The 27,583-nt window shown below is 37.3% G+C and overlaps 1 protein-coding gene across 4 annotated transcripts in view; it reads right to left on the reverse strand.

Annotated features, from left to right (window-relative positions):
- Window positions 1–3,731: 3,731 nt before the first annotated feature.
- Window positions 3,732–27,583, reverse strand: part of C11H11orf65 (chromosome 11 C11orf65 homolog) — a 70,153-nt gene continuing 46,301 nt past the window's right edge. For 3 of the 4 annotated variants that reach the window (XM_027580543.1, XM_027580545.1, XM_027580544.1), the window contains 3 exons: window positions 16,535–16,705; window positions 6,737–6,792; window positions 3,732–4,118 (listed from right to left, as the gene is read on the reverse strand). In XM_027580543.1, coding sequence (XP_027436344.1) covers window positions 3,967–4,118; window positions 6,737–6,792; window positions 16,535–16,705 — 379 coding nt within the window. In that variant the 3' untranslated portion in view covers window positions 3,732–3,966. The remainder of the gene's footprint in view (window positions 4,119–6,736; window positions 6,793–16,534; window positions 16,706–27,583) is intronic. The other variant, XM_027580546.1, reaches the window with a different exon arrangement.

Consider the following 27,583-nt stretch of genomic DNA (forward strand, 5'->3'; position numbering starts at 1 on the left):
TTGTTAAAATGTCCATACTACTCAGAGCAATCTACAGATTTAACGCAATCCCTATCAAAATACCAATAGCATTTTCCACAAAACTAGGATATATAATCAAAATTTGTACGGAACCACAAAAGACCCTGAATAACCAAAGTAATCCTGAGAAAGAACTAAGCTGGATGTATTACAATCCCAGACTCCAAAATATACTACAAAGCTGTAGTAACCAGAACAGTATGGTAATAGCGCAAAAATAAACACATAGATAGACAGCCCAGAAATAAACCCATGGTTATATGGTCAATTAATTTATGACAAAAGAACTAAGAATAAACAACAGGGAAAAGACAGTCTCTTCAATAAATGGTGTCAGAGAAACTGGACATCTACATGCAAAAGAATTAAATGACTGTGTTTCTACACCATACAAAAAATAAACTCAAAATGGATTATAGACCTTTATGTGAGACCTGAAACTAATATTCCTAGAAGAAAACACAGGTAGTAATCTCTTAGACATCAGCATTAGCAATGTATTTATGGATATGTTTTCTCAGGCAAAGGAAACAAAAGCAAGAATAAACTACTGGCACTACAGCAAAATAAAAAGCACACCAAAGGAAACTATCAACAAAACAAAAAGGCAAATCTACTGAATGGAAGAATATAGCAAATGATTTGATAAAGGATTAATATCCAACATATATGAAGAACTTATACAACTCAACACCAAAAAAACCCAAATAATCTGATTTTAAAATGGACACAAGAGCTGAAAGATATATTTCCAAAGCAGACATACAGATGGCTAACAAACATGTAAAAAGATGTTCAACATCACTAATCATCAGGGAAATGTAAATCAAAACCACAGTGAGATACCACCTTATACCCATCAGAATGGCTAGGATCAAAAAGGTAAGAAATAATGTGTTGACAAGGATGTGGAGAAAAGGGAATCCTCATGTGTTCTTAGTGGGAGTTTCAACTGGTACAGACACTGTGGAAAACAATATGGAGGTTCCTCAAAAAATTAAAAATAGAATTATCATATGATCCAGTAATTCCACTACTATTTACTCAAAACAAAAACATTAATTTGAAAAGATATATGCACCTCTATTTTTTTAAAGATTTTATTTATTTATTTGAGGGAGAGTGCATGCAAACGAGAGAGCATAAGCAGGGGGAGCAGCAGAGGCAGAGGGAGAAGCAGACTCAATGTGGGGCTCGATCTCAGGACCCTGAGATAATGACCTGAGCTGAAGGCAGCCACTTAACCGATTGAGCCACCCAGGTGCCTACACCCCTATGTTTATTGCAGCATTATTTATAATAACAAAATGTGATAAACACACACACACCAAAACACATACACTAATATTACCTGGACATAAAAAAGAATGAAATCTTGCCTTCTGTCCCAACATGGATGGACGTTGAGAGTATTATGCTAAGTGAAATAAATCAAAGACAAACACTATATAATTTCACTTGTATGTGGAATCTCAAAACCATAAAACAAACAAAAAAATAAAACAGTTTAAATACAGAGAACAAAGTGGTGGTTGCCAGAGGAGAGGTGAATGGGGGGTTGGTCAAAATAGATGAAGGGGATTTAGGGGCACAAACTTCCAGTTATAAAATAAATAAGTCAAGGATATGAAAACTACAGCATAGGAAATATAGTTAATAATATCATAAAATAATGTTGTATGGTGACTGTAGTTATCATGGTGAGCAATGGGCATAGAATTGTCAAATCAGTATCTTGTGTTCCTGAAACCAATATAACATTGTATGTCAATTATACTTCAATAATATATTTATAATTTTAAAATATATTTATATTTTATATTTTATTTTATATAAATATAAAAAAAGAAAAAAACAGGTTCTTATAAAATATAGTTTGCCTTTGCTATTCCCCTCTCAGGTATTTCCCAAGAGAAATGAAAACATATGTACCCACAAAGACTCATACATGAATGTACATAGCAGCTTCATTCATAACGATCCCAAACTGGAAACAACCAAATGTCCATCAACTGGTGAATGGATAAAGTGTGGGATAGCCATACAATGGAATATTAATCATTAAAAAAGGAATGAACTACTGATATAAGTGACAAGAAGGATGAATCTCAAAAGCATTATGCTAAATTAAAGAAGCTAAACCAAAAAAGACTACATATCCTTTTTTAAAAAAAATCTTTTTAAGTTTTCAGTTTTAGAGTCATATTCTATCCCTTCATAGTAGTTAACCTTATTTTTGGTATATATATATATATATATATAAGTTGTTCTCTCTTTAAAATTTTGGGATACAGTTTCTTCTAACAGACCAAAATATACCCTAAATCTCTAGTGTATGGCTTTGTTCTAGTCTCCTGCCTGAGCACATTCTCTCCTTTTTTTTTTTTTTAAATCCTCTTCTTTCTTTTTTCAACCAACTTCTTATATTATCAATTCCTTTTATAAAATCTTATATAATTTTCATCTTTACAGTCATATTCCATCCCTTCATCATATTTACCCTTATTTTTGTACATATATAAGTTTTTCTTTCTTTAAAATTTTGGGAGGCACTCTCTTCTAACAGACCAAAATATGCCCAAAATCTAGAGTGTGGCACTGATCTATGCACCAGCCTTATCATATTTGATCATATTGTTTTTTTCTTTTTCTTTTTTTTAATCTTTTTCTTTTTTCTTTCTTTCCCTTTCTTTTCCCCTGGTTTCAGGTCTCTTCTGATTGGTTTAGTGTATATTTTCCTGGGGTCGTTGTTACCCCATTAACATTTTGTTCTCTCATTCATCTATTCCCCTCTGGATAAAATGACAAGACAGAAAAAAATCACCTCAAAAAAAAAGAACAAGAGGCAGTACCGACCGCCAGGGACCTAATCAATACGGACATTAGTACGATGTTGGAACTAGAGTTCAGATTGATGATTTTAAAGATACTAGCTGGGCTTGAAAAAAGCATGGAAGATATTGGAGAAACCCTTTCTGGAGAAATAATAGAATCATTCCATTTATATGACATTTTAGCAAAGGCAGAACTGTAGTGATTGAAAGGAGATCAGTGGTTTCCAAGGGCTTAGGGGGAGGTGACTGGATTGACTGCAAAGATGCACAATTTGGGGGTGGTGGAAATACTTTGTCTTGAATGTTATATTTACATGAATGTACACATTGTCTAAACTCAAACTGAACACTCAAAATGGGAAATTATATCTCAGTAAATCTGATTTTTTTCTTAAATATACAGTAGATCCTCTGAACGCTGTTTTTTGTTGTTGTTTTTTTTAAAATACTTGAGGGTACAGCCTCTAGTCAATTGGGATTATAGCCCGATGTCTAAAGATACAGTGTGGTAAGTGGGATGATGAGTAGTAGCAAAGGGTGCTTCTGGGAACATACAGAGTAATTCAGAAATCAGAGACCTGGCAGGTACCTCCACTCCTCTACTCCTCCCCTGTGGAAGCTGAAAGACGGATTTTTGCTTTTCCAGCTTCTTTAGCTAAGAGTGCCCCTGTGACCCAGTTTCATTTCAAGGATGCCTAAGGTGACAAGGGCTGGGGCTTCTGGTAGAGCTTTGGCTTTCCTGATAAAAGGAGAACTTGTCACATTGCCCTTTCCCCTTTTTTAAATGGAAAAAGAGATCTGCCTGACATGAATGCACAAATAAAGTATGCTTCAAGTAAAGAAGAGAATTAATCTGAAGATTTTTTTGCACCTAAATGTATTTATTTAAGTGGGATTATTAGAATACAAGGAGTAATTTCTACATTTTTCATGACCATTGGATTCAGTCTGATGTCCTATTTCTCTTTAGGCTTCCTTACTTAATTGAGCTACATAGATTCTGTGCCAACAATATGCAAGTCGTTCCGGTCAGAATAAACTATCTCCTGACTATAACCAATAGAATCAGGGCTTGAAGAGCTATAGCTCAGAAAAGCAGAGTACTTCATTTTTATATTCCATAAGTGGAATCGGGTGTTAGTCTAGTAGAATTTGTTTTTTTATAAATATTTCCATCTAAATTATCTTCTGGTGTTCCCATTTTCTCCTCTGATATATCTGCATAGTCATATCTGTTTGTCCATGGTTGCTCAAGTGTGTAACCTAGAGAGAAATGACAAATGTTTAGAAGGATGTCAGATATGATGAGGTGTAGGCTCATTCAATATGCCTCTACCTACCAGGCGAGGTCTCTTCCACATTCCTTGTTACCACTCTTAGAGCAGATACCTTTATATCCTACTTAGCGATAAATATCTCAAATTTCCCAGCTCATCTATTTTTCACACCATCGTTGTCTATCTCTACAACAGTCTCTGCAGAGCCTGGGTCTGAGGTTTGATCTACTACTAAGTAGCTGTGTAATTTGGGGCAGGTTACGTAACCTCTCAATGTCCTCATCTGTAAAATGGGGATAATAATGGCACATACTTAGCTCCAAATTTCTATGAGAATTAATTCTGAGGGTGCATATAAAGAACCTAACATTTAGTCAGTTTGGCATTTAGCTGGTGCTCCATAATGAAGTATTAGCCAATAGTTCTTTATGCATAAATGAAGAGAAGCCTTTCTTTCCCTAGAGCTAAAAGTTCCGTATCTTCTCTGGATTTGATTTCCTCGTGCTTCTTGGAGAAAGGGCACACAGTCTCTCTCTTCTCCCAGGCCAACAGCCTCGGGGTGGTCACCTTCCACTGACTGCACTGACAGGGCAAATCATCCCGACTTCAAATAATTTTCACTTGATCTTATGTGCCTTCCAATTGCCATGCTATAACTTTCCTTCTTTTCACAGTAATCTCTTTTAACTCAGTATTTATATTCCCTGCTTCAATTTTTGTACTTGTCATTCCTTTATATTCTTTTATCTGCCACTGAGAACCTACTACGTGCTACAAGTTGGGGATTCCTGTCAAACAGACAAATCCCTGCTGTCCAGTGAAGGCAGTTACCTAAAACTGTTCTCTAGAAGGCCATCAGCTCCATTAAACCCCTCAAGTGGAGACCACAGAGCATTTCTGAGGAACAGGCCGGAGGCTGGTGATGCAGGGTGTGGGGGAGGGGGAGGTTATTTAATTATAACAAAGTATTGTGGTTAAGTTGGCTCCTTCCTGTTACTACCACCTATTGTTGCTCCACTTTATATGCACCGAGTGGGACACGGTAAGGGTGGAAGGGGAGCCAGAACCAGAAGGCCGTGGCAGAGTTACGACTACTCTAAGCGCAGTGCGAAACTATGAGGAAACCGCAGAGGCACTCATCGTTGGGAGTGTGGTTTCTAAGGCCAGCCAGCCTCTCTTCAAATCCTAGCCATCACAGGAACCGACTCTGTGACCTGGAGCAAGTGACTTGGTATCTGTTTGCTTATCTGTAAAATGAACCTTGTCTCATTGAGCTGTTCTGCAAATTAAATGAGTTAATTTTATAAAGCACTTTAGGACAGCACTTCCACATAGTAATTGCTAAAGAAGAGTTTGTTAAATAAATGTTTTAAATGTACTGATTTAAATCTGTAAAAGACCACTATCTATTGTGTGGCAGTGCCCTGGATGACTGTCAGTTTGCAGGCTGCAGGAGAAGCCTGCAGCGGGATGATGGACACGTGGACTGTGGGGATGGCCGTGAACTGGGAAGAAGTAGACAGGTTAAGACGAATGACAGTTAACATTTACAGGGCACATATTATGTGCTAGGCACTATTCTAAGCTCTTCACGTGTATTATCTCTTATAACCTCACAACAACTGATGAGCTAGGTACTACTGTTATTCTCATTTTACAGACGAGGAAACTGAGCCAGTAATTTCCCCAGTATCACACAGCCAGTAAGCGGCAGAACCAAAAATCAGAATGAGGCAGTCTGAATCGACATTCCACAATTGTAACCTACTGCCTCTCACTGATGATCACAGGACAGAACCCATACACTCAGATTATACAATACCCATAATTAGGCTTGAGCTATGTTAGAATTACTGATATTTCTAGGACATGAGAATATGCTTCCTCAATAGGCTATCACTTTCAGCTTCTCAGTACTGTGGACCACTGGCAGGACAAGTGGCAGACAACCTAAAAAATATTTCTAACGTTAAAAAAAAAAATTTTTTTTTTTAAGTAGGCTCCATGCCCAGTGTGGGGCTTGAACTCAAGACCCCGAGATCAAGAGTCGCACGCTCTAACAACTGAGCCAGACAGGTGCCCCTATTTCTAACATTTTGAGGCATTTATTTTGCCATGTGAAGTCTGCTCATTAAAAATAATTACCGGGGCGCCTGGGTGGCTCAGTCGGTTAAGCGGCTGCCTTCGGCTCAGGTCATGATCCTGGGGTCCTGGGATCAAGCCCCGCGTCAGGCTCCCTGCTCAGCAGAGAGCCTGCTTCTCCCTCTCTGCCTGCCTCTCTGCTTACTTGTGCTCTCTATCTCTCTGTCAAATAAAATAAAATCTTAAAAAAAAAAAATTACCAAAACCATGAGAGAAGCAACTTTCCAAAAGGAGGATTCATTTTTTAAACCATTTTATCCAACCTAAATAAAACAGAAAATTTTCTTCTATTCCCAAATAACAAGCTTACATGTAAAGGTAAAAATGACTTAGCAAATTCGTCTATGTCTATATACTGTGCAGGGTGCTGAAATGTTAGGTGCTTAGAAATGTGTACGTGTATGCAATGTGTCATTCTGTTCACAAGAATTCCCCATAAAAGTATTGCTAAAAATCACCTACTTTTGAAGTTATCTGAAGAGTTGCTTGTAGCAATTTCCTTCCAGTTGGCAATATACCTAAGCACATTATATGGGCATTCATTAAATCAATATATTAGTAATGAATTGATCCATTAGTACATGTTAGACTACTTCTAAAATTCCACTTTCCCTATGAAATCTTGGACTGATGGTGCCAAATGCACAGGTCCAAATGTTTAATCCTCATGACTTGTCCATCTCCAGCTAGCTCCCATGTACTTAAGGCAAGCCCTAGAACAAGGAGTTGAAGGAGAAATAAAAACGGTACATCTACCATCTACCATAATCGTGCCCTCTGATTTCCCTCCAGCACACCTCTTCTCATTCTATGCTCTTCCACTCCTGCAACTTCATGTCCTCAGTTGAGTGCATACTAAGATCTCAGTTAACTTCTAAATTAAAAGTACCAACAGAAAATTCTCTGGAAGGGAAAAAGTCAGGGGAAAACAACAACAAAAAACTTTCTCCGAAAACAACAACAAAAAACTTTCTCCTTGGTTCTGGGTTGTCAGACTTAGGGTCTCTGTCATGTCAATGGAAATTTAAAGTGTGTGCTTTATGATCTTATTAGAGTAACGGTGCTATCTTTGCCATGTCCGGTAAATATAAGAAATTACATTAAAGTCAAGCACAATTTTTGGGCTGCCACCTCTATTCCCTAAACAGAGACTGAGTTAGGGAGACAAAGGCAGCCCAAGAAGAGGTAGAATAGGGAAGGGGAAGGCATGATAAGCTACAAAGATGATTAGAGCTTTAAGGAGGCAGGTTTCCTGTGACTTATCCTATTTCATCCCTTTTCCCAAGCCTCCTTGAAATCAGGTAAGGAGTTGGTTGCACCCAAAAAAAATCAAGTAAGGAGGTGGTCCCAAAAGGTGCTGACAAGGGACCTGGCAGAGAAAAAAATGAGAATTCTGAATCATGTAATTCAGAAAAATGCTATGATTTTTCAAGTATTTATTCCTTTTGAATTGTTTTTACCTTTGTTGACTGTGTGTTTCTGGTTTGTTTGGGTTTTTTGTTATTGTTGTTATAGGAAGGTATATATGATCCAACAGTATTTAATTATAACAAAGTATTGTGGTTAAGTTGGCTCCTTCCTGTTACTACCACCTATTGTTGCTCCAAGAACTTTATTCTACAGCCTTAAATAGGATGCTGGGGGTCACGGCCACATGAAAAAGATGCAGAAAAACAGCAGGCAGCGTAAACCCCCTCCAGGATCTCTTAGTAGACAATTCAGTCTGGCTTCACCTTAAATTTAGGCAAATTCTGCCTTCAGTGGTCACTGTCCTCGGAGGAACATTATGAAGTGTTGGATGTCAATTATTCTGCTTCCTTGGATTTATATACTGAAAGGTTTTCATTCCATTTTCAAGAAACCAAGATAAAGGACCTCCAATCAATTGTATGCTACGACCTGACAGCTTGGGGCATAAATATATACCATATTTAAGGCTGATCACTAACCCTGCTCTACCTGAGATTAGGACATGAATTTATTTAGTTGCATAAATTTTTTCTCATAATGTACATACGAGCTGTGAGCAATAAGAAATCTAAGTTTTACAAATAGAAGCAACAATCTAATGAGAGTATTGCCATGCTGATCTCTTTCTAAGATATTTTTAGAATTTTTTACAGAATAAAGTGTATGTGGAATCTATAGTGAATCCCTCAAAAGTATAAATTTAACATCTTAACGGCCCAGGAAAAGTCCCTGGCCAGAGAAGCTATATAACTACATGTCTTAGATATCAAAGGAGCAGCTTCAGACATAGAAACTACCCGTAACACACATAGGCAAAGAGCTATCACCAACAGGATTCATAGAATATCAGAAGACTAAAATAATCCAGCAGCTGACCACTCAACAGGTTATGTCAAAATTCACTTGCAGTTTGAAAAATATGAAGACTCTGGAAGAGGAACATCCACCTTGATAGAGAATATGACCCTGAAACCCAGCAGGATAAATGCCAGCAGCAGTCACAGTACCATCATGTGGGTGACTCAGTCATGGCAATGCAAGCACTGTTTTACATTCTAAGTGCCTGTAGCAGCATATCCCTGGATACCGCAGAAGGGCAACAGTCCTCATCAGTATCCCTGAGTCCTAGAGTTAAGTTGGCTCTATCTATTCTTCAAAGTAATAACAATATCGTTCTCAGCTGATACTGTTGCAATCAGAAGATGCCCATTATTGTTTCCAGTGGAGCGTCCATCTGTCACACAAGGGGCTAGCACACAAGCTTTTTGGGAAGAAACTGGTTTGTATCACTGAACATCAATGTTCAACACATTTATGTCATTCTAATGGTCTGACTACTGAAAAGTGTCCACAGATTTCCACTACCAATTTTCCTGAAGGGAAAAATGTCAGACGCTGAAATTCTTAACAAACAAGGTGTCATCAAGACAGCTGCAAATATCTAGATGACTACGAAGATCTAACAGAGAGTAGACTGTGGAGTCCATAAATACAATGTGAAAATAGTGCTTATACCCAACACCTGCCATTAGTAGGGGAAGATGTTTGCAAATTTGGTATGAGATGAGATAATCAGTAGCTTGAGTTCAGTAATGTTACTGAAATATTCCCAATAATCATGCTGGATTCCTTTGAAAATTTGTTGTTTAGGGCTCAATAGAAAAAGTTAGAATATAAGAATACCACTAAAGAAAAACAATCAAGCCACAAGGGAAGAAAGCAAGAGAACAAGAACAGAAAAGAATTACAAAAACAACCAGAAAAAGAAATTAACAAAATGGCAATAAGTGCATACCTATCAATAATTACTTTAAATGTAAATCGACTAAATACTCCAACCAAAAGATAAAGGGTGACAGGATGGATTAAAAAACAAGACCCATCTATATGCTACCTCTAAGAGATCACTTCAAAATAAAGACACACACAGACTGCTGGTGAAGGCGTGGAGCAATGCAAATGGAAGTGGAGAAAAAGCCGAAGTAGCAATATTTATATCAGACAAAACAGACTTTAAAACAAAGACAGTAGCCAGAGACAAAGAATGGCATTACATAATGATGAAGGGATCAATCCAACAAGAGAATATAACAATTGTAGGTATCTCTGCACCCAAAACAGAAGCATCTAGCAAATGTTAACAGATATTAAGGGAGAAATAGACAGTTATACAATAATACTAGGGGATTTTAACACTGCATCTATGTCAATGGATAGATTACCCAAACAGAAAATCAATAAGAAAACAGTGGCTTTAAACAACATATTAGACCAGATGAACCTAACAGATGTATACAGAAAATTCTATCCAAACACAGCAGAATACCTATTTGAGTACACATGGAATATTCTCTAAGACAGATCACATGTTAGGCCAAAAAACCAGGCCAGAAAATAAATCTCAATAAATTTAAGAAGACTGAAATCATATCAAGCATCTTTTCTGACCATATCAGTATGAAACTAGATATCAATTACAGAAAACCCCACCAAAACTGGAAAAAATCACAAACACATTAAAGCTAAACTAAACAACCAATGGGTCAACAAAGAAATCACAGAAGAAATAAAAAATACATGGAGATAAATTAAAATGAAAGCGCAACAGTCCAAAATCAATGGGATACAGCAAAAGCAGTTCTAAAAAGGAAAGTTTGTAATTATACACACCTAACTCAAGAAACAAGAAAAATCTCAACCAACCAACCTAAACTTACACCCAAGGAACTAAAAAAAAGAAAAAACAAAGCCCAAAGCTAGTAGAAGGGAAAAAAAAAAAAGGAATAGAGAGGAAATAAATTGCATAAAGACTAAAAGAACAATAGAAAGTATCCATGAAACCAAGAGGTGGATCTTTGAAAAGATCAACAAAATTGATAAAACCTTTAGCCAGAGAATAAAAGCAGAAATGAAGCTGGAGAAATTACAACTGACACCACAGAAATACAAAAGATTATGAGAGAATATTATATAAAATTATATGCTAACAAACTGGAACAACTGAGAAGAAATGAATAAAGTCCTAGAAACATATGATCTTCTAGAACTGAATGACAAAGAAATAGAAAACACTGAATAGGTCAATCACTCTTAAAGAAATTGAATCAGTAATCAAAAAACCCCCAACAAAAGTCCAGGATCATATGGCTTCACATGTGAATTCTACCAAACATTTAAACCATAAGATATCTAGGAATAAACCTAACCAAAGAAGTAAAGGATCTGTACTCTGAAAACTATAGAGCACTTGTGAAAGAAATTGAGGAAGACACAAAGAAATGGAAAAACATTCCATGCTCATGGATTGGAAGAACAAACATCGTTAAAATGTCTATGCTATGCAAAGCAATCTACATATTCAAAGCAATTCCTGTCAAAATACCACCAACATTTTTCATAGAGCTGGAACAAACAATCCTAAAATTTGTATGGAAATAGAAAAGACCCTGAATAGCCAAAGGAATGTTGAAAAAGAAAACCAAAACTGGTGGGATCACAATTCCGGACTTCAAGTTGTATTACAAAGCTGTCATCATCAAGATAATATAGTGAGGGACCAAAAACAGACACACAGATCAATGAAACAGAACAGAGAACCCAGAAATGGACCCTCAACTCTATGGTCAATTAATCTTCAACAAAGCAGGAAAGAATATCCAATGGAAAAAAAGACATTCTCTTCAACAAATGGTGTTGGAAAAATTAGACAGCCACATGCAGAAGAGTGAGACTGGACCACTTTCTTACACCATACACAAAAATAGACTCAAAATGGATGAAAGACCTAAATATGAGACAGGAATCCATCAAAACTGTAGAGAACACAGGCAGCAACCTCTTTGACCTCGGCCATGGCAACTTCTTGCTAGACATGTCTCTAAAGATAAGAGAAACAAAAGCAAAAATGAACTATTCAGACTTCGCCAAGATAAAAAGCTTTGCCCAGCAAAGGTAACAGTCAACAAAACTAAAAGGTAACCTATGGAATGGAAGAAGATATTTGCAAATGACATAACAGGTAAAGGGCTAGTATCCAAGATCTATAAAGAAGTTATCAAACTCCACACCCAAAAAACAAAAAAATCCAGTCAAGAAATGGGCAGAAGACATGAACAGACATTTCTCCAAAGAAGACATCCAAATGACCAACAGACACATGAAGAAATGGTCCACATCACTCAGCATCAGGGAAATACAAATTAAAATCACAATGAGATACCATCTCACACCAGTCAGAATGGCTAAAGTTAACAACTCAGGAAACGAAAGATGTTGGCAAGGATGCGCAGAAAGGGGAAGGAACCCTCTTACACTGTTGGTGGGAAAGCAAACTGGTACAGCCACTCTGTATGGCAGTTCCTCAAAAAGCTACAAATAGAGCTACCCTACCACCCAGCAATTGCACTACTTGGTATTTATCTAAAGGACACAAATATAGTGATTTGAAGGGGCATATGAACCCCAATATTTATAGCAGCAAGATCCACAGTAGCCAAAATACGGAAAGAGCCCAGATGTCCACCGACAGATGAATGGATAAAGATGACATGGTGTGTATAAACACACACACACAGGATTATTACTCAGCCATCAAAAAAAAAAAATGAAATCTTGCCATTTGCAATGACGTGGGTGGAACTAGAGGGTATTATGCTAAGCAAAGTCAGTCAGTTAGAGAAAGACAAATACCATATGATTTCACTCATATGTGGAATTTAAGAAAATAGATGAACATAGGGTAAGGGAAAGAAAAATAAAATAAGATGAACACAGAGAAGGAGACAAACCATAAGAGACTCTTAACCATAGGAAACAAACTGAAGGTTGTTGGAGGGGAGGTGGGCCGGGGGATGGGGTAGTTGGATGATAGGCATTAAGGAGGGCACTTGAAGTAATGAGCACTGGGTGTTATATGCAACTGACAAATCACTAAATTGTACCGCTAAGGCTAATAATACAGTATATGTCAATTAAATTAAATTTAAATTAAAACATTAAAAAAATAAAGAAGACTTAATACTGATTCTTTTCAAACTGTTCCAAAAAACAGAAGAGAAAGGAAATCTTCCAAATTCATTCCATGAGTACACTGGTAGCCTGCTGCCAAAACCAGTCAGACACCACAGAATAAACAAAACAAACTATGGGCCAATTTACCTGATGACAAAGATGCAAAAATCATCAACAAAATATTAACAAACTGAAGTCGATAATACATTAAAAGAATGGTCCACCACAATCAAGTGTGATTTAGTCCAGGGATGCAAGGGTGGCTCAATATTTGCAAATCAATCAGCGTGATACATCATGTTAACAATAAGAAGGAGAAAAACCATATGATCCTCTCAATAGATGGTAAAAATGCATTTGACAAAATACAATATTGTTCATGATAAAACTCTAAACCAAGTAGGTTTAGAGGGAACATATCTCAATATAATAAAGGCTATATATGAAAAACACATAGCTAACAATGGTGAAAAACTGAGAGCTTGCTTTTCTTATAAAATCAGGAACAAGATAAGAATGTCTATTCTTACCACTTTTATTCAACATAGTACTGGAAGTCCTAGCCACAGCAATCAGACAAGAAATAAAAAGCATATAAATTGTTAAGGAAGAAGTAAAACTGTCACTATTTGCAGTTGACATGATACTATATATAGAAAACCTGAAAGACTACACCAAAAAACTATTAGAACTCATAAATGGGGTGCCTGGGTAGCTTAGTCCATTAGGCATCCAACTATTTTTTTTTAAGATTTAATTTATCTATTTGAGAGAGAGAGAGAACGCACGTGAGCATGAGCACTAGCATGAGCACGAGCGGGGGGAGGGGCAGAGGGAGAAGCAGGCTCCCTGCAGGGAGTCTGACACAGGGCTCTATCCCAGGACCCCAGGATCATGACCTGAGCTAAAGGCAAACGTTTGACCAACTGGGCCACTCAGGTGCCCCTCGGCATCTGACTCTTGATCTCAGGGGTCATGAGCTTGAGCTCCACGTTGGGCTCCATGCTCAGGAGCCTACAAAAAAAGAAAAAAAAAAGAATTCATAAATGAATTTAGTAAAGTTGCAGAATCCAAAATTAATATAGAGAAATCTGTTGCATTTCTATGCACTAATGACAAAGTAGCAGAAGGAAATTAAGAAAACAATCCCATGTTCAATTGTACCAAAAAGAAAAAAATATCTAAGGTATAAACCTAACCAATGAAGTGAAAAACCCATACTCTGAAAACTGTAAGGTACTGATGAAAGAAACTGAACACAACACAAATGGAAATATATACTGTGCTCGCACATTGGTTGTTAAATGTTAAAATGTTCATACTACCCAAAGCAATCTACAGATTTCACGTAATCCCTATCAAAATACCAACAGCATTTTTCACAGAACTAGAACAAACAATCCTAAAATTAGAATGGAACCACAAAAGACCCCAAATAGCCAAAGCAATCTTGAGAAAGAAGAACAAAGCTGGAGGTATCACAATCTCAGAATTCAAAATACACTACAAAGTTATAGTAATTAAAACAGTATAGTAGTGGCACGAAAACAGACTCATAGGTCAATGGAATATGGTACAGAGGCAGAAATAAACCCATACTTATATGGTTATTTAATCTATGACAAAGGAGGCAAGAATATATAATAAAGACATTTTATTCAATAAATGGTGCTGGGAAAACTGGATAGCTACATACAAAAGAACGAAACTGAACCACTTTCTCAAACCACACAAAAAATAAACTCAAAATGATTACAGACCTAAATGTGAGACCTAAAACTATAAATCTCCTAGAAAAAAATGTAGGCAGTAGTTTCTTGATATTGGTCTTGGTAACATTTTTCTAGCTATGTCTCCTCTGGCAGAGAAAACAAAACCAAAAATAAACTATTGGGACTATACCAAAATAAAAAGCTTTTACATAGCAAAGTAAACTGTGAACAAAATGAAAAGGCAACCTACTGAATGGGAGATATTTACAGATGAAATAGCCAATGAGGGGTTAATATCCAAACTATATGAAGAACTTATACAACTCAACACACACATACACACACACAAATCCAGTTACAAATAGGTAGAAGATATGAATACACATTTCTCCTAAGACATGCAGATGGCCAAGAGACACATGAAAAGATGCTCAACATCACTCATCATCAGGGAAATGCAAATCAAAACCACAATGACATATCACCTTACACCTATCAGAATAACTAAAATAAAAAAGACAAGAAATAGTAAGTATTGGTGAGGATGTGGAGAAAAGGAAACCCTCCTGCACTGTTGATGGGAATTTAACTGGTGCAGCCACTGTGGAAAACAGTATGGAGGGTCTTCAAAAATTAAAAATAGAAATACCATATGATCCAGTAATTCCACTACTGGGTATTTACCAAAAGAAACAAATATACTAATTCGAAAGGATATGTTTGTTTATTGCAGCATTATTTACAGTGGCCACTATGTGGAAGCAAACCAAGTGTCCATCAACTAATGAATGGATAAAAAAGATGTGGTAGATACACACACACACACACACACACACACACACACACACACACACACACACACACACACACACACACACAGTGGAATATTACTCAGCCATGAAAAATGAACTCGACATTTGTGAAAATACGGATGGAGCTAGAGGGTATAATGCTAGGTGAAATAAGTCAAATAGAGAAAGACAAATACCAAAGAATTTCACGACCCTAGGAACTAGATTTTGTTTCTAAGAAACAAAACAAATGAACAAAAAAGAATCAGACGCTAAATGTAGAGAACTAATGTTGGTCAAAGGGGAGGTGGGTGGCAGGATGGGTGAAATAGATAAAGGGCATTAAGAGATACAAACCTCCTACAGCCAAACTATGGAAAGAGCCTAGATGTCCATTAATAGATGAAAGAAGATGTGGTATATATACATAATGGAATATTATGCAGCCATCAAAAAATGAAATCTTGCCATTTGCAACCATGTGGTTGGAATTAGAGGGTATTATGCTAAGCGAAATAAGTCAATCAGAGAAATACAATTATCATATGATCTCGCTGATATGAGGAATTTGAGAAAGAAGACAGAGGATCATAGGGGAAGGGAGGGAAAAATGAAACAAGACAAAACCAGAGAAGGAGACAAACAATAAGAGACTCTTAATCTCAGGAAACAAACTGAGGGTTGCTGGAGTGGTGGGGGTGGGAGGGATGGGGTGGCTGGGTGATAGACACTGAGGAGGGTATGTGCTATGGTGAGCGCTCTGAATTGTGTAAGACTGATGAATCACAGACCTGTACCCCTGAAACAAATAATACATTATATGTTAATAAAAAAAAGAGAGATACAAACTTCCAGTTATAAAATAAGTCACAGAGAAGAGAAGTACAGCATCGGGAATACAGTTGATAATATATGTAGTAAAGTTGTATGGTGACAGATGGTGACTGTATTTATCATGGTGAACACTGAGCTACACACAGAATTGTCCAATCACTATTTATAGACCTACAACTCATGTAACACTGTATGTTAATTATACTTCAATTAAAGAAAAGAATACCTAAATCTAATTTTCTTTTTCTACTTTTATATCATCTCTTTTTTATATTCTTCCCTCATATCTTCTTCTTTTTTTCTAGACAAACAATACTCGTTTGCTTTTTGTTTTTTTTTTTAAAGATTATGTTTGTGGGCCCAAGATTCGAGGCAGAGGTGGGAACATCAGAAACATACATGAGGCCTGCCCTTACTCCCCAGTAAAAGCAGAATGCATTTACTCATCAAAGTTCAGCGCATTTGTCCAGTTCAGCACTTCATCCACTTCCCATTCCATCACAGAATCTATCCCACCGCCTTCGACAGCTCTCATTAGCCCCTTGGTGGCTGTGTGAATTAAATCTAGAGTTCTATGATTTGTTGACTTAGCCTGTAGGTTTCCTGCATAGTACCTAAACAGGGGAAAGGAGGGAGACACCATCTTGTGAAACAGGTCATTACTAGTAAATACAGTTAATATATATATTGTTGCTGTGGAACCACTTACATATTAAACCAGGTTTTCACCTGATTTATCTCAAATACATCTAAACCACATTCTATGTGATGGGATCTTTTGGGGGGAAAAAAGAAAAAGAAAAAAGAAACAAAGCAACTTAATCAACCATGCTAACTGGTGAAGCCTCATTTCAAAACCACCCCTCAGTATACTGCACTGCTATGATACAATGAAAAACCAAGTAATTAAATCACCAAATCATAGAATTACAGAGTCAAAGGATCTTGGAGACCAGATGATTAGCCCTCTTGTCTTACAGGAGAGAAATTGAGTCCTGGAAGACAAGATCATGTGGCTAACAACAGGTAAAGAGGGGAAAGCGGGGGGAACAGGAAAGAGAGGGAGAGGCAAAGGGAAGAGAGTTGGTAACATCCTTTTTTGTGTCAGGTACTTTTCAGACATTATCTTGTTTAATTCTCTCTAAAAAGACACAGCCATTTGTGACACCTGTTTTTATTCCTATTTTATGGGTGAGGAAATGGAGAGCTGGGAAAGTTCAGTTGTTCAAGAGCAGGTAGGTAGTAAGCAGATGTCAGAGCCCGTCTTCGAATGGGACTCCAAGTCCAGACTTCTTCGGCAGCACTGTTCTGTCTCATGTTAGTCTGAGCACATAAATGAACGCATCCACCAAACGTGAGCTGAGTGAGTACAGACAGGTTAGCAGTCCTTACCAAGAATATTAGAAAATGGCGTTTTTTCTTTGGTTTTGCATTTTAAGATCTACAATGGTATTCCATTTTCAAAGTTAACGTACTCTAAAACTGTTTTCATTTCTTAACACAGAGTAGGAAGCAGCATGGTGGTCGTGTAGGGCGAGATAGGACTCTGATATCCAACTATCTGGCCTTGAGTCTTGCTTCTGTGATTTATTTACTAGCTCTATAAACTTTGCCAAATAACCTAGTCTTCCTGGGCTTCAGATTACCTTAAAATGGTAATCATAATACTCCTCAGCATTCTTGAGATGTTTAGAAGTGTAAGTCTTTATAAAGCACTCAGAACTATGACTGGCACATAGGAAGCATTCAACAAAAGAAGGCATACAAATTCCTGGATGGTAAGAGGTAGGACAGTGACAAGATATGTCTCTGCCTTCATGAAGTTTTTTGCTTTTTCAAACTTTAAATAGGTAATGATTCAGGAATGCTACTTTCATAGAAGCAGGAACATGCCTCTTGATTTACATCGGTTAGTAAGAACACAAATTGTAAGAAAGTATGATTTCACAATTTTTCTGTAGTGCTTCATTCCCTTACTCATGTAATAAATACTTATCGCGTGTCCACCATCTGCAAAGCATTGTGTACAGAGATGGGATTCCTTTGTGGAACTTGCAGATCTTCCACTCTGTATTCCCTGAACATAATAGGCACTCAAAAAAATTAGTACTGAATGAATGAATGATGGTACCCAATGGCCCAGGTTTATTAACTAATGCTGATGCCACAACAAAAATGCATTTAGAAATCAGAAACTTCTGGAAGGCTAGAGGTGAACACATTTTTTATGAGTTCTTCCATGTTTTACCTTCCCAAATATACACTTATGACTAGATTTAGAAACTAGATATTTCTTTTTCCTTTGGCAACAGTGATTTACAACAGTTCAGTTATCTATTTTTTGCTCTCATCAAGGATATATAGAAAGAAGATTCATTTTAAAGAGAATTATAATACTTATTCCAATAATTAATTCTGTTTTAAACTCTTTAAATATTAATCACTATTTATAGTTAAGTGGGCTGTAACAGTAATCAAACAAGAATAGGTTAGCAAGAACAGAATTTCAAATAGTAACCAAAAATACAGATCACTTTATAATAATAACATGTTTCACAAAAAATGAGTGGTATTTAAAACAAAAACAATATAAAATTTGGCTTTAGAGGTAATGTTGCAATATATCCATTTTAAAATGATCTCATATTCTAAGATAGAAAATTTAAAGAGGAAAAAAAAACATTATAAAAATGTTTTTCTGAAACCAACAGGGAGAGAAGTTAAAATGCAAAAGACCTAGTAAGAATCCAAGTTTAAACTGGAAAAGAAGTCAAGAAGAGCTAAGATCTCTAGGGCACAGGAAGGGAATGTAAAAAGCACATTTTTTTTTTTAATTAAGAGGTAAAAAAAATCAAGATTTTGTTGATTTTGTTTACTGCTGATTCTCAGCAGAAGTCGGTAGAGAATCCATCATCAGTGAACAAAGCACAAAAGTAACATTTCTCGTTCATCCCCTGCAACCTTACAGAAAGGAAACATTACAACATCCAGCCATAAGGACTCACTCTCTCACTCCCTCACTCAACTCATTCAACAAACAGCATGTATTCATTAAGCATCTACTAAGTCTACAGCCCTGTGCTGACAGATAGATCAGAGTCCCTGTTCTTCAGGAGCTCCAAGTGTAGTGGGGGTAGCAGACAAATGCGCAGAGCTTTGTACAAGTGTGACAACTGAGTATATAATACATCTGTGAGGGCACCTCCGGAAAAAGTGCCTGTGCCTCGCTGTGTCAGGGTGAGGGTAGGCTTCAGAAGTTGTTTGAGTCGAGCATCAAAAGGTGAAGGCCTTGTTGCCATGGAACTGATCCAGAAAAGAGCAACCTGGGGAGAGGGACTATCACGTGGCATGTAGGTAACGGTGAGCCCCCAACATGCTTTGGGTAAGGAGGTGGTTTAATTCATGTTTTCAAGACATGGCATCAGTGTTTACACAGAGATGGCAAAGGATTAGAGACAAAGAGACCAAGCGGAAGGACTCTGCCCATGAAGTGGGGAGGAGAATACTGAGAAGCTCCAGTCGGGGAGGGACAGACATGCCAGACTTGGGAGAGTCTCCGGAAGCAGAACTGATAGGACTTTATGACAGATGACACACGGGAGCTTATGACAGGTAAGAAGTCAAGGAGAACCCCTACATTTCTGACTTGGATGGCTGGGTAAATGATGGTGTCATAACCTGAGGCCAAGAGGAATATGGAAAAGAAACCATTTTTATGACGAGGAATATAAGAAATTCAGTGTTAGACCAGCTGAGTTTGAGACAGAAATGTCCATGTAATTAGAAACAGAGAGATCAGTTATGGATGAGGATTGTTTTGAGAGTAAAGAGAGGAAAAAAAAGAAAGAAAACAGATTATTATTCATGTGCATTGGCTTATTTCCAGGTGTCTCGCCCCTCCGGTCTCCCCCTGCTGTGGTGCTGTGCCTCAGCTTCAGCAAATCAAACTAGCGTTCTGTCAGCGCTAGCTGTTTCTGGGGGACAGCACACACGGTGAGTGTATTGTGTTGTTCTCAGCCTATTACCACTTCCTTTACTGTACATGGGTCCCCGGTTAGAGGCAATGTTGTATGGAATAAAATGATGACGGATAAGGCTTCTGTAATAAATGGTATTGCTGACAGAAGTAATGCAAGCAGAGAAATAAAACACACGTCCAGAATATTTGTCTATCACTGCAAACACAAAGAGATGCCACCTCTATATGGGAAGGGTTCAACATAATCAGCCTGCCACCAGGCAGCCAGCACACTGTTGGAGGCAAAGTAATGGTTTCTGCTGTCCAGTTATCTGTGACTATAGAGCCGGAACAACCTCAGTGAGGAAAAGACCAAGTTCATGAATCTATATGTAGCCTCCATCCCTATACCCATGACCACTTTGTACATGGCGCCACTGAGCAACCACTGGAGGCCAGGTGAAAAAATGGACATTGACAGGATGGATCATCTCGTCCATCTGACTACTTAGAGCTTTCTGCCTCCTAGGGAGGGCATTCACAAGGACACAAATATATGCTATGCCCATTCTGAGTATACCTGTCCCCAGACCTAATCCCAATTTCCCCCCATTTAATTCCATCCAAGTACCTAATCAGCTGAGAAGCTCTCAGTTACTGCCCCCAGACAATAAGTTTTCTGTCTCAAACTGCTTCTCCTTTCTATATGAAGTAGAAAACCACTTGTGCTCACTGGAAGGATACCGTTTGACCATTCTCTGGGCCTACTGAGGGGTTGTAATCTAGTGACTGTCCATGTTTGGATGTTGCCAGAATCCTGTGCAGATCCCTGGTGAATTAGACCTAATATACTCTCCCTCTGTTAGCTTGTCACAGGGGACTCCCCATGAAGCCAAAGGCATGGAGATGAAGCAGAGCCAATGTAGGACTGAAGGAATCCGAGCCACCTGCTCATACAGCTTACTGTAGCCCTCTGGACCTTCTCAGACTCATTCTCTTTTGTACTGAGATGATGCTGTATACTCTCAGTTTTATGGTTCACTGGATTAGATAAAAGTCATGTCAGTTCATAATCACAGAGCACTCGGAATCCTACTGCCAAGCATCCAGTCTCTCCCAGGGCCCAGTAGCAGAACCAGAACTGATTTTCAAATGTAAAATAGCTGTTGGCAGAAGAGGGCATTACCTCACTCCTAAAACCTCTGTGCTAAGATCCTCTAATTATAAGAAGCTCCATATAGCATTTCACTGTCTGTCCAATACTGTTGGGACTGCTTGGCCCTAAAGGCCAAGTGGGAGCACCCTGACCACACTGTGGACCTGCTACCATGTTCATTCTTACACCATGTCCCACTGGAGCCCAGGAGCCTCATTAGGTTACCTTGAAAACAGGTTGGAGCAGCACACCCCAATGTGGCATGTTTTACTTCCTAAATCCAGAGAAGCCCTTTAAGTGCTGTGTGTCTTCAAGACAGACATGCCAAGGTATTGAAACTTACCTCTCACTTTAGAAAGGATATCCCCAAAATGCCCATAAGCTTTAGCTATGTGGCAAACCCTTAACATTTTGCAAAATTTCTCTCTCTCCTTCTGGTGTGCATTTGTCCTAGGAAGTCAACCAGGGAATTATTTTCTGCTCACTGCATCTGCTAGTATAAGGTCACCAGTGTAAGGACACGCATGATGGTCTGTGGGAATTGAGATGTACAAGCCCCTAGGGAAAACAATAGAGTAGACACAGATCTGAGAGTAAGATGGAAAGGCACATCCTCTTCTTTCCATGTAAATGCAAAGTGCCTCTCTTTTTGCTTATGGGTTGAGATGAAAAGAGCATGTGTCAGGTCAACAGCAGCATAACAGGGGCCAGGGGCTGTGCCGACCTGCTGCACTGGAGGAAGCACTTCCGGAAGTTTAGCTGCTATCTGTGTCACCACCTGACCTCCACCACTTCAAAGTTCCGTTATTCCTGGTGAATTAAAGGTACCAATCCCACCACAGCTTTCCCCACTGTCATCTCCAGTCTAGAAAAACAGCCACCATGGAGTTCATCAAGAACTCTGTGGCTCCTCTCATTTATTAATGACTTGATGAGAACTGTATCTTCTAGGCCTCCTGGGATTATAGCCTGTGGGTAGCTGAGTAGACTGCATGTAAGAGGAACAAATACATGCATTCCCCTGACACTTCAGAAATCCTTTTCTCTACAGTATACCAGAGAAGTTCAGGCATTTTGCAATAGTAGAGCTTTGGTTGAGTTCAGGCTTTGATTAGCCAACCAGACTATTTAACATCATTTCTGGGTACCCAAGCCAACACATTAAATTCATAATCCTAGATGAATGTGGTCATTATCAGTAAATTTAACCCATTTTCTGATCTTGCAACCTGAAAATTCACTCTCACACATGTTTCTAAGACTCCCATTAATGAGATTGCTAAATTCTTTTAAGTCTATTGATTTATAAGCGATCTCCTCCTGGAGTAGATCTTGTACCTCTGTGTCTCGGCTGTTCTGAGATAGAACTCTCACTGTGGGCTGGAGGCAATGAGCGATGTTTGTGGGAGAATGCTAAGGAGAATCAGCATGAGCACATGCAGCAACTATGCCAGATGCAGTCACGGAAAAGCTTTTATGCAGAGAAGGCCTGTCCCACAGAACAGGGAGGGAGAATTTCCTCCACCAACAGGGGAGTTTGAAGTTCAAGGTTCCTCAGCCTTGGCTATGTCTCCATCCTAGGTCTCTGGATTCTCCTTCCCCACTCATGCCCTTAACCTTAGTGCATAAGGCCTGAGAGCATTAAGCATTTGATTGCACTGTAGGCGCTGTAACCATATGTCTCCATCCTAGGTCTCTGGATTCTCCTTCCCCACTCACGCCCTTAACCTTAGTGCATAAGGCCTGAGAGCATTAAGCATTTGATTGCACTGTAGGCGCTGTAACCCTATGACCCTTACAACTGGTTCCTGGGTTGCCCCCAACTCACCCTGCAAGTACAAGAGATGAAGAACTACTTTATCAAGATCTTCTGAATGTCTGCACATGTTCTTATAAAACTCATTGGCTGAACGGACAAATAAAATGGGATACACACCCAAGAATATTATTCAGCCATAAAAAAATGAAACTGTGCCATTTGCAGCAACATGAATGGAGCTTGAGAGCATTATCGAAGTGAAATAAGTCAGAGAAAGATAAATACCGTATGATCTCACTTACATATGGAATCTAAAAATACACACACAAGCTCACAGATTAACAGAATACATTGGTGACTGTCAAAGGCAGTGGGTTGGGGGGTAGACAAAATGGGTAGAGGGGGGGTCACAAAAGTTTTTACCACTTTAATGAGGTATAGCTGATATATAGTAAACACACATATTTTAACAGAACTTGAAGAGTTTTGATATAAGTATACACCTGTGAATCCATCACTACAGTAAAAATGAACATATCCATCGCCCCCAAAGCTCCTTGGGGGGCTTGGTCATCCTGTCCTCCCTCATCCTCTCACCCTCATCTCCAGACAACTACGAATCTGCTTTGTGTATCTCCAGGCTTGTTCATATTTTCTAGCATTTTATGTAAACGGAATCATACAGTATGAACTCCTTTTTTTATTACTATGTTATGTTAATCACCATACATTACATCATTAGTTTTTGATGTAGTGTTCCCTGATTCATTGCAGTATGAACTCTTTCTTGACTGGTTTCATTCAGCATTGTTATTTTGACATTCATCCATGTTGCTATGTGTATCAGTAGTTCATTCCTTCATATTGCTGAGTAGTATTTCTTTGTATAAATAATCACAATTTGTTTATCCAGCGACATTTGGGTTGATGGACATTTGGGTTGTTTCTGGGTTTTGGCTATTACAAATAAAGCTGCTATGAACACTCATATATACAATCATTCTGTGGACATAGGTTCTTATTCTCTTGAGTACACATCTAGGAGTGGAATGTCTGGGATGAATAGTAGGTATATATTAATTAGTAAGAAACTGTCAAACTGGTTCCCAAAGTAGATGTAGCAGTTTGCATTCCCTCCGTATCTGTGCCAACAATTAGGCAGACTGAACCATTCTAGTGTATATATAGTGGTAACTCATTAAAGTTTTAGTTTGCACTTCCCTAATGACTAACGATGACAGTCATTACCTTACTTGTGCTTATTTGCTATCCATGTATCTTCAATGATAGAGTGTTCAAATCTTTTGCTCATTTAAAATGAGGTTGTCTTACCAGTAAGTTTTGAGGGTTTTTAATATTCTAGATACAAGACATTAATTATATATATTTTTTGCTAATGTTTTCTTCCTGTCTGTGGCTTGTCTTTTCTTCTCAGGATTTTATTTAAATTCCAGTTAGTTAAATACATGTAGCTTGTCTTTTTATTTTTTTTAAACAATGTCTTTCAGAGAGCAAAAGCTTTTCACTTTGATGAAGTGCAATTTGACACCTTTTTCATATGTCATGCTCCTGTGTCCTATTTAAGAAATTTTTGCCAGAATCCAAGGTCACTAAGATTGTCTCCTTTGCTTACTTGTAGGTATTTTATGGTTTTAGCATTTACATTTAGATCTGTGATCTCTTTTGAGATATAAAACTTTACATATATTTCTTTCAACATATATGGTGTGATGGTGTGAGAGAGAAGGGTAAAGGTTCACTTTTCTGCATTTGAATATTCAATTTGTTGAAAAGAATATCATTTTCCAATTATATTGCCTTGGCACCTTGTGTTAAAACTCATCAGTACACATGTGTATCTATTTTTCTCAATTCTTGATTCTGTTCCATTAATTTATGTCTATCTTTATGCTAATAACACAGTGTCTTGAGTATAGTAGCATTATAGTAAGTCTTGGAATCAAATAATGTAAGTTCTCCAAATTTTATGTTTCCAAAATTGTTTTGGCTAATCTAGTTCCTATGCATTTCCATAAAAATCTTCAAATTAACTTGTCAATTTCCCCCAAAATCCTACTCTAACTTTTGTGACTGAACTGAATGTACAGATCAATTTGGAGACAGTGGACATCTTAACAATATGGAGTCTTCTGATCTAAGACCACCTTATATCTCATCATTTATTTAGGTCTTTTTAAAGTTCTCTTAGCAGTGTTTTGCAGTTTTTAGTGGACAGGTCATACAGAATTTTTTCTTCAATGTAGGCTTAGGTATTTCATTTTTTCTGATGTTACTGTAAACATATTTTTAAAAATTTCCCATTGTTTCTTGCTGAAATAATGGCAAAACGGTTGGTTTCTGTATCTCACAATCTTGATAAACTCACTTAGTAGTTCCAGTAAGTCTGTGAATTCCTTAGGATTGTGTACCTAGTCAATCATGTCAACTGTGAATAAAGACTCTGAGATCTTCCTTTCCAATCTTAGTGTCTCCCTCCTCCCTCTTTCTTGCCTTATTGCACTCACTAGGACCTCCAGTAAAGAAGTGTTGAGAGCAGACATCCTTGCCGTGTTCCTGATCTTAGGAAGAAAGCATTCAGTCTTTCACCTTTAAGTTTCTGCATCTACTGAGATGGTTATATCCAACTTTCTTTCTAAGTCTGTGAGTACGGTAAATTGCATTGACTGATTTCCAAATGTTAAGCCAACCCTGTACTCCTTGGATAAACTCCATTTGTTTATGATGTTATTTACTATCCCGTATAGATGTTCCTCAGAGATATTGGTTGTTATTTTCTTGTAATATCTTTTTTTAATAAGCCCCGAGTGATTTTTATATTGGGTAATACTTTATAGATATTGTTGGGACATATTCCCTCCTATTTCTGGAAATATTGTGTAGAATTTGTATTGTCTTTCTTAAATGCTAACTAGAATTCACTAGGAAATCCACCTGGGACTGGAGTTTTCTTTGTGGGATTTTTATAAACTCAACGTACAATTTAATAATTTAATAACTCAGATTTAATTGAATTTAAAAATTCAATTTCTTTAATAAATTGACCTATTTATGTTATTTTTATTTGTTTTTTAGTGAGTTTTGGTTTATGCCTTACAATGAATTGTTCTTTCACCTAATTTTTCAAATTTGTGGGCATTAAATGATTCATAATATATCATCTTAATGCCTGTAGGATTGGTAGTAATATCTTGCTTTTTATTTCTGACATTTCTGAATTGCATGCGTTCTTTTTAAAATTTTATTTAGAGGTTTATAAATTGTATTGCTCTTTTCAAAAGCAACAAGTTTTGATTTCATTCATTTTCTCTGGTGGTTTTCTATTTGCAATATTACTGATTTCTACTGTTATCATTTCCTTCCTTTTACTTGCTTTGGGTTTAATTTGCTCTTCTTTTATTGATTCTATGTTGGAAGCTTAGAGCACTGATTTGAGATCTTTCTTTTTAAATATCAGTATTTAATGCTATAAATTTCTCTGTAAGTACTGCTTTAGCTGCATCCTCAAGTTTTTATGTTGTATTTTCATTTTCATTAAATCAAAGATATTGTCAAATCTCCTTTGTGACTTCTTCTTTGACTCATGGGTTATATAGAGGTATGCTATTTAATATCCAAATATTTGGAAGTTTTCCAGAAATTTTTGTTATTAATTCTATTCTATTTTTAATTACTTTTTAATTCCATTGTGATCAGAGAAGTTTCTTTGTATGATTTTAATTCTTTCAAATTTGTGGATGTTTGTTTCATGACCCAGAATATAATGTATCTTGGTGGATGTTTCACATGCACTTGAAAAGAATGTGTTTTCTCTTGATGGGTGCAGTGCTCTATAAATGCCAATTATGTCAGGCTGGTTGATAATTTGCTCAGGTCTCAGCTCTATCTTTACTAATTTACTGCCCACTTGTTCTATCAATTACTAATAAAAGGGTTTTGAAATCTCTGATTATAATTTTGGTTTTGTCTACTTCTCCTTTCAGTTCTACTAATTTTATTTTCATGTATTTCAAAGCTCTGTTACTAGGCAAATAAGTATTTAGGATTGTTATGTCCTTATGTATGGGCTTCTTATCCAGTCTGTCAATCTCTGCCTTTATTTGGGGTGTTCAGACTACTTACAATTAATATTATTATTGATATGATTGATTTTAGTCTTTATCATGCTATCTGCTTTCTATTTGTTCTGTTCTTTGTTTCCTTTCCTCTTTTTTCACCCTTCTTTTGATGTTTCTTTATGAGGCTATTTTACTTCCATCATTATATTATTATATATACATCTTTGTTCTTGTTCTTGTTGATTTTATGGTTGCTTTATGGTTTTTAATAATCACAGTCTACCTTTAAGCATATCATACCACTTTATATGTAGAATAAGGACCTTCTAGCAGTATATTTGCATTTCACCTCTCCCAATCTTTGTGGTATCATCATCATACATTTTACTTTTGTACTGTTTTGAGTTTATAAATGTCACAATACACTGTCAGTGTTTCTGCTTTAAATAGTAAATTACCTTAAATTTTTTTTTGAATTTTATTCAGTAATTGCATACGTATTGATGTTATTTTGTTATTTTGGAACAATTTATTTGTAATGTC

The sequence above is a fragment of the Zalophus californianus genome, chromosome 11 (genome assembly GCF_009762305.2).
Source record: "Zalophus californianus isolate mZalCal1 chromosome 11, mZalCal1.pri.v2, whole genome shotgun sequence".
NCBI lineage: Eukaryota > Metazoa > Chordata > Mammalia > Carnivora > Otariidae > Zalophus > Zalophus californianus.